We start from the raw sequence: 12,749 nt of genomic DNA, 5'->3' as shown, positions 1-12,749 counted from the left end.
AAGCTATGAAGGATTAAAGATGCTTATTCTTATTCTGGGTTCCCTGTTATTTTATTTTTAAGTTTTTTATTCTGAAATAATTGTAACTTGAATGCTGCTGTAAGAAATAACACAGAGCACATTTAGTTTTGTGAGAAATTGCCATACTGTTTTCCAGAGTGGCTGTACCATTTTACATTGCCAGCGGCATTGTATGAGTGATCTACTTTCTTTGCATCCTTACCAACATTTGTTGTTTTCACTGTTTTTTGTTGTGTCCATTCTGCTAAGTACGTAGAATTCCTTTTGTGGTTTAAATTTGTGTTCCTCTAATGGCTAATGATGTTGAACTTATTTGCATGTGCTTATATGCCTTCTGTAGAATCTTCTTTAAGTATTGGTTCATATCTATTCCCATTTTTCTAACAGGATTGCTTTTCATTTTATTTACTTCATTATTGTTGATTTTTTAGAAGTTTTTAATCTATTCTAGATACTAGTACTTTTTAAGATATGTGGTTTGCATTTATTTCTGTCTTTAGCTTGCCCGCTACATTTCACTTTCAGAATGTTCAGATATATTATTTATCTTCATCTATTAATCTTGTTTCTTGTGATTTTACTAAATCCACTCATTAGCAGCTAACTGTTTTTTACAGATTTCTTAAGATTTTGTACAGTAGTCTGCAAATAAAGACACTTCTTTTCTAAGAGTTACTTATTCCTTTATAACAATACCCATTATTTCATTTTCTTGGTTTATTGCACTGGGCAGTATATCTAGTATAATGCTGAATCAGATTGCTGAGAGTAGAAATTTTTGCCTCATTTTTGAATCTTAGAGGGAAGGCATTAAGTCTTTTACCATGTCACAGCTGTAGGTATTTCATAGATATCCTTTACAGTATTGTGGAAGTTCCCTTCAATTCCTAATTTACTTAGTTTTTTTTTTTAATCATGACTGGATATTAAACTTTACTTAGTTTTATTTTTTTAATCATAACTGGATATTAAACTTTAATTGAATTCTTTTTCTTTTTTATTTACAGCATCTTATGGTGTTTTTTTCCTCCATTATTTTGTTGATATGGGGAATTACATTGATTGCTTTTCCAATAGTATTCCAACCTCATTCCAAGGTTAAATCCCATTTGTATTCTTTTCTTTTTTAATATATTATTGGATTTAGATTGCTAATATTTGTTTGTCTTTATTGTTTCTTGAAGACATGTTCACCTATTATATTACATGTTGCTCAACTGTAGTGCAGTTTTTATTTAACAAGGAATATTACTTTTTTTTTTTCCAAGCCTTTATGTTAGAAGGGTGGAATTTTGGAACCAAGTGTTTACGGTACTTGAGGTATCTTTTTTCTAATCTTGAATATTTGCTGGACATATTATAGTAGTTGAAACTTGCATAATGTATAATGTCTCCAAAGTTCTTTTTATTTATAGAGTAAAAGTTGATCTCAAGAGCATTGTTGCTTTTTGAACACTTTCATTACTTCAAAAAAAAAAGAAAAGAATTCAAAATAAAAGTAGAAAAAGCACACACAAACATAATGATGAATGCACAGCTTTATAATGATACTGTAAACCACTGATTGTACACTTTTAAATGATTATATACCTCAGTAAAAAAATCATGAAAGGGAAAAAAAGCATTACTGTCTGCTTAATGAAATGCCGGGCCGAAAACAAATTGATTGTTTCAACAGTGAAAGTAGTAAGTACATGATTTTTACCTACATCAAAACTGAAAGCTAAGAGAGAGTTTTAGGGAGATATGTGTTGACATTCTGCCATTTTCTTAACATTACTTTCATTTGAATGAGGAAAATTACAATAATTGACAAAAATTAAGGTTTTTTTTTTGAAACCTGACTAATTTCTGGGTATAACCCTATGTCTATTTTTTTTTTTTGTATGTGCAGGCACCGGGGTATACTTATAAAATAAATTCAAATGTAATTCAACATTAGTACTAGGTCATTGATACTCTGCAATATATTTGGTATCCCTAAGAAAGGCACCAAATTAATATCCTCTGGCAGTTAAGCTTTGTTGCTTCTGTTAATATATGGTAATAGAAAAGTATTTCTTTTAAATTCTTTGTCTGTCACTTTACAACCTTGACCCAATCAACGCTGGTTACAGTTATTACAGTTATTACAGTTATCCCTTCCACATCCTGACTTTCTCCATCCCAGGTTCAATATACTGCATGTCAGCATAAGAAATTAAATGAGTAATTTTGGGGAGTTTTGTGGAAGCTGCAGGTGATACGCAAAGGCCAACAGATGACAAACAAAGACTAGAAATGTAGAGATATCTTAAAAGTTTATTAACTCATAAAGCATAAAATATATGTACTGTTATGTATAATGTTACCTATACAGTATGCATTTTACTGTTTAATGACATAAATGAACAGCTGCACAATTTTTTTTAATTAAAATTAAATTTGTGATAAATGATCGGTGGTTCTATGCACTGGTTTGGGGATATCAAGTGTGTTTATAGCAACCTCCTATGTGACATCCTGCAGTGGTGATCTTTGTATCTCGAGTTTTTTATATTATGTTGTTTAAATGCTATAAACTCTATTATAATCATGGGTCCCAAGTATTGTGTTCCTAGGTGTTTGGAAACTGCTTCCAAGAAACAGAGAAAAGTGACGAACTTGAAGGAAAAAGTAAAATTGTTAGATATGCTTTGTTCAGGCAAAATGTCTGCCAAAGTTGCAGACATTATAACGTTAGTGAGTTGACCTTAAGGCATATCAAGAAAAGAGAAGGAAACCCGTGAAGGCTTTGCTGCAGCTACACCAACACCTGCAAAGCGTTTGCATAAACCATGAGATCTACATCTCTCTAGGAAGAAAGTGCAACATTTTTTGGGGTGCTGGGTTGTTATTAAAAAGGCATTTGGTAGACTCTGGCATCACATGGGAAAAGACTAAGTCCCTATGTGATTTCCTTAAAGGGAAATAAAGGTGAAGGGTCTATCCCTACAGATTTTTAGGCCAGCAAAGGCTGATTTGAAAATAAAAAAAAAAAAAAACTTAGCCTACACAGTGTAAAAGTAATGAGAAAGGCAGTGTCTACTGATCAAGAAGCTACTAGGTGGTTTCCTGAATCCCTGAAAAAGAAAAAAAATTACACGTGTTTTCCAGATTATAGAGCACTGCACCCCTAAGCCCATGATATAGAAGGCATAACTACTGTGTTTCTCAAAAAGTAGTGAAGTCTGGTAGAAAGAATACTATCAGTTGAGACAGTAGACAATGTTCAGTCTTTGCTATGTCAGTTAGCCTGTCTAATCTTTAATTTTTTGTTATTTAAAATGGAAATTGATGGAAAGAAGCATGAACATAAAATGTTGTGTCTTGTATTTCAGTCTGAAAACTTGGAGAATACAGTGATTATACCAGATATCAAACTACATAGCAATCCTTCTGCTTTCAATATCTACTGCAATGTACGCCATTGTGTTCTGGAATGGCAGAAAAAGGAAACATCATTGGCAGCTGCATCTAAGAACTCGGTGCAGAGTGGGGAATCAGATAGTGATGAAGAGGAGGAATCCAAAGAGCCCCCTATCAAGCTCCCAAAGGTAAGTCACTAAGTTGTTTTGATGTGTAACCTACAGGGTGTTTGCTATAATCCATAAACATGCATTGATAAAGTATCTTGCTTTCTGTAAAATTGTGCACTAAAAATAACAGGGCTTATTTTTATGGATAAAAAATAGGTTTGGGGCTGACCAGGAAAACTCTATGCAACTTTGGAACCAGAGCACTAACAAAGTCACATGTTGGTAACTCACTGGGGAATACTTGGAAAGCCCAGGCAGGGGAATAGTGGGTTAGAATCTGCCATAAGGAATATTAAAATGTACATAAACTTTAGAGTGGAAATGTTGGCATGTAGGCATGGAGCTGCCAATGGGCTGCCGTTAAGGTGGCATAGGAAGAAGTACAAACTGCCACAAGCCAAGAATCAGGGAAAGCTGGTAGTGCTCAGGGGAAGAAGTTGTGGGCTTGAAATAGAACTAAAATGGCTCCTGACTGTGCAGCAGTTGAGCTGAGAGCTTTTTCCTTTTCTGCCTAGATTATAATTATATTCTTGCATTTCTGGTTCCCTTTGCTTAGGAAAAAAGTCACATTTGAACCAATAAAAATTCTACATTATTCTGATATTATCAGAAGCATGTAAACTAATTGGTGTTATGGAAACATATTCTAATAAAAAAACTCTGTTCTTTAGTTTTAGTACATATCAAGTTTAATTTTAGTACATATCAAGTTTTTAAAGTTTCATGATAAATGAGTATTAAAGAAAAGAAAATATGAGACATTCTTAAGGACAGTAGATCTCAACATGATCAACAGAGTCAAAAGATACAGATTTAAAAGAGTCAGTAAAGAGGATCTTTCACAGAAAATTAATTCTTTCACTGTCTAATTTCCAGATCCTCAAAACCTTTCCAAATTTTATAGCTGCGTAATTTTTTAACAGTGAAACTTAAATTCATGTTTCCCAAAACTCATTTGAGGTTCTCATGCCACGTATTTTGTTCAAAGATGAAGGCATGGGCTGATTTATTTATTAATTTATAAATTCAGGAATTTATGAATTCTTTTTGAATTTGTATCAAGCAGTATATTAGGGGCCCTGAATACAAAAGATGAAACACAATCCCTGCCCTCAGGAAAGTATTTTCTATTAAGGATAATAAGCATATAAATAAATAATTGTTCTCTAGTATCTTATGGATTGATAGGGCCATGCTAAATATAGTGAAACACACGCAAGTGAGTATGCTGTCTGTTCTTTCAGACAGATGGAACAGCATCATAAAAGTGCAAGTCATTTCCTTTGGCCTAAATGGAGTGACTGAGGTGTAGCAAGAGATAGAGCACTAGAGCTATGTCTTAAAGGGCCGCATATGTAATGCAAATTTCAGATATCATCTTATGAGTAGGGAATATTGAAGGATTTTAAGCAGAAGAGTGTGCTCAAACTTACATTATAATAAGGTCACTTGGATGCTAGTAAGGCAGATCCACTGGACCAGTTAGGTAGTTATTGCACTTGTCTGTGAAGTATTGATGAGAGTAGGCACTAATGTTGTTGTAATGTCAGTGCATCCAAGAAATGTTTAAGGAAGCAGAGTTGACAGGAACTGGCACTTTAGTTGAATATGGAGGTGGAAAGTAAAGATGAGATCTAAATGTATTTCTAAAGTTTTTGGGTAGTGGTGCCTTTTACTGAAAAAGAACTGAAGGAGCAGTACTTTGTAGTAAAGATTAATTCTGAACTTATTGAGTTTGAGGTAGATGTTAGATGTCCACTGTGCACTATATAGGGCTAAAGTTCAAAGGAAAGATACTTGCTACATATATTGATTTGGAAATTATCACTGTGTAGGCAGAAATTGAAACAAAATTTGATTAGAGATGTGAGAGGGTGGGATCAAAAGCATTGGTTGAAAAATTAAATTAACTTTGAAAAGTAGTAAAATGATTTTTTCTCATTGTATGAGGAGAAAGGAACAAGATGAGGGTGGTTGTAGATAAAATTTGCATATTAGAGGATAGGAACTTAGACATTTCTTATACTTTCTGAGAATCAGAATGCTTCCACTTCTCCTTCACCTTTTCTTCCTTTTATTCTTCCTCTTCCTTTTCCTTTTCTTCATAAACCGCCATTGCTTTTGTCTTCTATGCTGTTGCCTCCTGCTCCTCCTCTTCTTCCTTTTCCCCTCTAAGGTTTTCTACTTTTTATAATTTGTGAATATTGTCTCTATTTGCTTTATACAAACAATTTTAAAAAATAGTACACTTCACACAAAAGTAATATATAAATCTACTCTTGATTACCTTTTGAGCTTTCTCAGATGTATTAGAACTGATTCTAGGACTTTTTAGTAGAAGATGATAAAATTTCTAGTGGCAAAGAGTTTCTTATTAAATCTAAATGGAAGGTAATTAAACTTTTGTGTTTATATTTATTAGTGAAATAATAAAGCCACCTTTATTTTTAGTGGAAATATATTAGAAATAATTAGAGCAAACCTTGAAAGCTGATTATATCGTTTTTCTTTGACCAAGAATGTTTTTTTTATTTTTGCATGGGCAGGCACAGGGAATTGAACCCGGGTCTCTGGCATGGCAGGCAAGAACTCTGCCTCTCAGCCACCATGGCCCGCCCACCAAGTATGTTTTTATCTCACTTTTCCCATCAGTGACATTGGATTGACTGTATCAGTACTTATTTGTGCCCTGTGTTATTTCATCTTTCAAGTGTAATAGTTTTCTGGATTTAATTATTTGAAAACAGCAGTAAAGGTAAAATTCAGTAAATTTGCAGACTATTTTCTTAAGAGGAGTGAAGACAACCATGTATTAGTGGTTAGTTATGGTTTATCATTGGAAGTAGTAAAGCTTAGTGTATCTTATTAGTATAGTTGATAATTTCAGTCATATTTATTATTTTATTTTTGTATTTATAAAAGCAGTACATGTTCATTATAGATAATTTTTTAAATGCAGAATGTTTTTTATAAACAAGAAAACAATTTCTAAAACCTCATTACCCCCAAAATACCCACTATTAGCATTTTCATTTGTCTTTTTTTCTATGCACACATTAAAAATATATTGGGTGGTATGACAGTGGCTCAGTGGCAGAATTCTTGCCTGCCACACTGGAGACCTGGGTTTGATTCCTGGTGCCTGCCCATGCAAAAAAAAAGAAAAAAAAGGTTTTTTTTTCTGCACGAATAAATTATACTTTATTTGCAGTCCTATATATTTATCTTTATACCCATCCTAATGTTATGAGGGAGGAGGAAGTATAGTGTGCTCTCAGTGACTCTTAAGACAGGCTTCAAAGTATGAAGTCCAATGATGGTATAATCAATCATACCATCCATATGGTAGAAAACACTCTGTTCAGCCTAACTTCATAACAATACTTATTTCAAAACATGTTTGGTTCTTGTCCTTAATAACTCAGAACTAAATATTAATATTTCTTAAAAAGTTGGGAAACTTAAGGTTGATTTTTACCTTGCCAAATATTGAATACATATCACTATTCTGAAATATATTAGATTTTCTCCTTATTAAAAAGAAAAATCTACATTGAGCTAAGATATAATGCTTAGTGAGAATCCGCAGTATTTAACCTAGATGGAGGTAATTCTCTGTCCTGAGCATTGTAGCTAAAGCTTAGCTGACTAAACCTGCTAGACTCTGTTCCTAGGCAGTATACCTGAGTTTCCTTTTGTCGTATATTTCTTATTATTCCATACACTTAGCAGAGAGACATCTCAGGAATCTGGTCAGTGAGCAGTCTTACTACCTTTCTGGCAAGGTTCAATAATTTCTTTATTACAGAAATCTTATTTATGTAAATGAACCATAGACAAAAATGTTGTCTATGGAATTAAGAATCTTCTTGAAAATAAGAGTAAGCGATCTGAAAGAATACTAGAATGTGGTAGTCTTCCATTGTCCTGAGAATAGAGCCCACATTTTTACTCGGGAGATCTTTGACCTCAGATTTCTGTTTCGTGTTAAGTACCTAAGTAGATGGAATTCTTGGACAGCATATTTTTGTTTTGCATTCTATTCCAGGAAAATAGCTTTATGAAATGGGAAAATTTCATTGCTTAGTGCATTTATATCAATTGAAACTCTATGTTGGCATTTTGGTAATTGTTGTTATAATCAAGCTCAAGCCTACTAGGATTTTAGATAATTTTCTAAAGCCAGCTCTTCTAGTTATTATGACTTCTCAGTTATATCTGTAATACTTCAGAAACTGCAAATGATTATCAGAACTGCAACTGACTCACAGCTGATTTGACCCCTATCTGACAATATATTTCTGAGTTGCTGCGGTTTTTAGCAAACAACTGAGCGAGTAAACAAGTATTTATTGTGTGCCTACCATCTACCTAGCTCTCAGCTGGGCATGCAGGATATTAAGCTATTTAAGACATGTTTTTTTGTCCACAAGGAGACCACAATTTATTTGGGAAAACAGAAACAAAAATAGCCAGCTGTACTATAATGTATTAATAGCTGTGTTAGAAGTCTGGACTGGATGAGAATTATTTATATAGCTGTTGCTTTATTAGGTAACTCTCAGAAAACAGGGTCTGAAATATGTATCTTCTTATTTTCTGTAGTGAATTGTACAAAGTAAGTACTTAGGAAATATTTATGTAATATTTGAATGAATACAGAAATCTCAACAGAGATTCTTTCACTGTCATGTCCAATAGTATTAAAGCTTTAATCCATCTCTACTAAGTAGTTTTAACTTTTTATATTGATTACTTCCCTGAATACTTTAACACCTCAGAGACCTTATACATCTGATTCTCAGAATGGAATTTCATTGTGGGTTATTTTTTCAGTCTTCAGAAGGAATATTTTATACCAATTCATCATATTTTCTCCCTCAGTCTTTAGCTACAGATGTATCTATCTTTTGCTAGACACTGCATCAATTTTCTCTTGGTCCTGATGAATAATGATTAGATAATTAGAGTAAAAGTACCAATAATATTTTAACTAATCAGTTTTTAATTCTTTGTGTGATGCTCCTACAAAGAATAAGGGACACCATTTATAAATAATATGGTGATTGTACCATTATAGGAAAGGATTGATGAAAAGCTCCTTTTTAGATCTTTTTGCTGTATGTGCTGTGCTGACTTTATTTGTGGTCATAAGTAACATTAACATGACTTTTGACAAAAGAGTGCTAATTTTACTTGAGTACAATCAAATGAACCTTTTAAATTAATGTAGTTTATTTCTTCTACATTAATGAAGAATGAATTCAACAATTTCAAATAGTTTTCATGATGTTTTTGTACTGTGCCAACAGTCGAAGGTTTTCTAAATCTTGAAGTTAAACACCTTGTTTTAATTTTTGTTTTGTCTTTTGTTTTTGACTTTTTAAGAAGAACTTTTTAACCTTTGCTGGTGAAGTAACTTGCACAGGCTAAACTACTTGGGAAATGTTTAGCCTGCATGTTATAAGTATGATTTTTTCATCTTAAATAGATTATTGAAGTTGGACTTTGTGAAGTTTTTGAATTGATTAAGGAGACACGGTTTTCTCATCCATCCCTGTGCCTCAGGAGTCTCCAAGCTCTGCTTAATGTGCTTCAGGGTCAGCAGCCAGAAGGCCTCCAGTCAGAGCCACCTGAGGTCCTAGGTAAGAATCCAGAATCATTGAATTGAGCATTTTAAAGTAAATGGCTTCTCTTATGAATCATTTACAACAGCATGTAGTGCAGTCTTTGTTTAATCATGGTAATGAAACAACAGTCATATGTTTTATGGTATTTTAGTAACCATGTTCCACTGGAGTTAGGATTTAAGAGTTTATATATACTTTATGCACAGACAGTTCTTGATTATTGTCTTGATCTTGAAAATCAAAACATAAATTCTTGGAATCCAGAAATAATCCTTAAGTCTTAAATCACTATTAAATGATTCTTATTAAAAATTTGGCCAAAATAGTTAACATTCACTTTCTCTGACTTTACATTTTACTCTGAATACTTAGTTAAAAAATAAGTTTAAACAAAAAGGAAGTTAGTGGTACAAACCCCAAATAACACAATTAGTTCCTAAACAGAGAGAGCATTTCTTTTGTACTTATCATGAATAAAAATCCATTTGTTTTAGGGATAATGCTTCTAAGTTAGCAGCAGCTTCCATTAAAACATAATATTTGCTTTTCTTTAAGCCTGTTTGAATTTTATCTATGCGTACATTTCATGCCAGTAACTTAAGCTCATCACTTAAACCTGTGAGCCAGATGGCTTCTACTCAAAAGGTATTAGTATAGAGAGAAACATAATTTTTAGATTGGCTAATTGCTTTTTTTTCTTATGCTAACCATGGGCCTTCAAAGATTTTCTAGATCCTTGTGATATAATATCTGGAAGTACTAGAGTGATGGTTCTTAAACATTAGCATATATTAGAGCCATCTGGGCCCTACCTGTCAAGTTTCTGATTTAGTAGCTTTGGGGTGGAGCCTGAGAATTTGCATTTCTAATAAATTCCCAGATTATACGGCTGCTGCTGGTCTGGGGAACATGTTGTCAGTTGGAACCAGAGTTTGGTCTTTTTTCTCTACTTAGCTATTTACCTTTTATCAGATTATGAACCTAATTACATATCATATTTTTCTTTTTTTGATCATATACAGTGCTTTAATTTTTGTATTTGATTTTTGTTTTTGTTGTTTCAGTGTAAGGGTGGGTTGGGTTGGAGAACCCTAATTATCCTGGCCTTTTGAGGTTTTTAAAAGCAACAACCCAATCTCCTTTACATGTTATTAAATGCTTCTACAGAATAAAGGTTGTTAAGAAGTAGGCACCTTTTTGGTTATTGTTATGGTAGTATCAATGATCATATTAATATTATGGTTATTCTTGGCCCAACAGCATTTTATTGCAGATTTGTTTTATTTTATTTCACTGTAATTTTTAGCTCTGGTTTGCCAGATATCAATTGATTGGAATATTTAAAATACCACCAGAACCTTTTCATATTTCTTATTTTAAACAAAATACTCATTTCTTTCCCCTTGGGTCTTCTACCAGTCTTTTGTCTCCTTTCAGTTATTGAACATTTTCCTATGTATCCAGTCTATATATAAATGCTCCTTTTCTTTTATTCTTTTCAAAATTGATCAATTGTTTTATTCTTTTCAAAATTGTAACAAGCTTCCCTGAAGATGTGACATTTGAGATTTGAAGGATAAATCAAAGTTAACTAGGTTACAAGGGTTTTATGAAGAAAGGATAGCATGTATTAAGGATCTAAGACAGAAAGGAGAGTGACTGAAGACTAGGATGGCTAGAATTCAACTAAATGTTCTCTAAGGCCTTGATACATAAATATTTAAACTCTTGGAAAAAAAGTGTGACTAGAAAGGAATTAAGGCAAAGTAACTTTTAGCTACCTGAGAGAGGTTGTTTTTTTTTTTTTTTGTAACAAGGCAAGGTATAAATAAATAAATATGCATATAAGAAGTTCTGTATGTTGAATGAATATAATTGAGTTATATTTTATCTACAGAGTCTCTCTTCCAGCTTCTTTTGGAAATCACTGTTCGAAGTTCTGGAATGAATGACAGCACGGGGCAGTCCCTGACAGCACTTTCCTGTGCTTGTCTCTTTAGTCTGGTGGCTTCTTGGGGAGAAACAGGAAGGACACTTCAAGCCATCTCTGCTATTCTCACCAATAATGGCAGCCATGCTTGCCAAACTATTCAGGTATTTCATATTTATTGCTACTTAGACATTTATAAGATGTCAAGTTGCAATTTCATCCCAAGTTGGGTTAGTGTGAATTCCCTGCTTTTCCTCACTCAGTATAGTAATTTATCAGTCCAGGATTGATATATAACACGTTTATAGCAATTGAGCTAAGCGATATCTGTGTTTAACACTGTAGCATTAAAGATAATTAAAATGTGGTATCAACACCACAGCCTCCTTTTTTTGCATTCTCTCACTTTCCATACCCACCCATCCCCATTTTGCTCTGGATTTTCAAGTACTTAATTTCTTTAAGTTTCTAATTATCTTTTCTCTTTTAAAATAAAAGGGTATTTTATTAAAATATTATATTTTTAATTAATTGATTGACTATGGTTTTTGATGAATCGATTTTGTCTCGAGTTTCTTTAGTGAGAAAGAAAAGCTTAAAATATTATATGTAATAATATCTGATTGTGGAATAAACTCTTTACCATTGTTAGTGCTGGGTGATATAGCTCTCCTTATAGACAAGCTTTATTTAATTCTTTTGGACTTTCCGGAAATTGAGTAAGAAGTTATAGTTTTAAGTCTCTGTAATCTGCCTTTCCATGCTTCCTAGGACACCTTCCAAGACAATTGGAAGTGATGTTCAGTCCCATCATTAGCTAGCAAAAATAGCATAAGAAGTATATAGGTCATTTCTTGTGACTTATTCAGAGATCTTGAACTCTCCTTGTTAAACTTGATTAGTCCCTGAACTCCCACTGTTATTCTTTTCCCTCTTTCAGCTCTGCTTAGAATTCTCTTGTTTCTTTTTTATGATCCTTGATTATTTTGAAGGTTCTCCAATATAGTGCTTTTCAAACATTGTTTTGTATACATGTTTTGAGGGTTCTACAAATGTTTAATGTAGATATAAATTTAAAAGTATATGACTACTTAAATTTTAACACGATAGTGGCTGCTAATACATAAGCTTATTAGGCTTCTATGTTGGTATTATTTTTGTACAGACCTAGGAATGATATTGGCGTCCATAACATGGGTACATAAACTAGATTCATAGAAGGTCTCCTAGAGGATATGAGGTGAGATCTAAAAGATTAGATGATATTAACCATTCCAGAGGGAAGACATTGTTGTTGGGGATGTGAGGGGAGAATTTTCCAGATGTCCGTGTACTAAGGCCTAGAAGTGAGAAAGTGTCATATTTGAAGGTTAAGGTTTATAGTAAGTATAGTTATAGTACGGAAACCTGATAAATAATAGAGACGGGACTTGAATGCTTATTTGTGTGACTTTAATATTAGCCAACCGTTAAGCTACACATAACTATTAGATCTACTGACTCAAGAGATGAGGTTCTCTACAGACCTACCCCATCCCTCCACCTCCTGAACCCCAGCCTAAACCTTGTAGATAGCTTGTGGTGTTATTCACAATTTAGTCCCTTTCTGCA

At 33.2% G+C, this 12,749-nt stretch overlaps 1 protein-coding gene across 14 annotated transcripts in view; it reads left to right on the top strand.

The window, feature by feature from the left end:
* Positions 1–12,749, top strand: part of MYCBP2 (MYC binding protein 2) — a 371,029-nt gene that overhangs the window by 55,190 nt on the left and 303,090 nt on the right. For all 14 annotated transcript variants that reach the window (XM_077158462.1, XM_077158472.1, XM_077158469.1 and 11 more), the window contains exons 3-5: positions 3,381–3,596; positions 9,070–9,223; positions 11,106–11,302. In XM_077158462.1, the coding sequence (XP_077014577.1) occupies positions 3,381–3,596; positions 9,070–9,223; positions 11,106–11,302 (567 nt within the window). The remainder of the gene's footprint in view (positions 1–3,380; positions 3,597–9,069; positions 9,224–11,105; positions 11,303–12,749) is intronic.

Source organism: Tamandua tetradactyla, chromosome 4 (assembly GCF_023851605.1).
Source record: "Tamandua tetradactyla isolate mTamTet1 chromosome 4, mTamTet1.pri, whole genome shotgun sequence".
NCBI classification, from domain to species: Eukaryota; Metazoa; Chordata; class Mammalia; order Pilosa; family Myrmecophagidae; genus Tamandua; species Tamandua tetradactyla.
The sequence above is the reverse complement of the archived record's forward strand: the minus strand, read 5'-3'. Positions and strand labels throughout refer to the sequence as shown.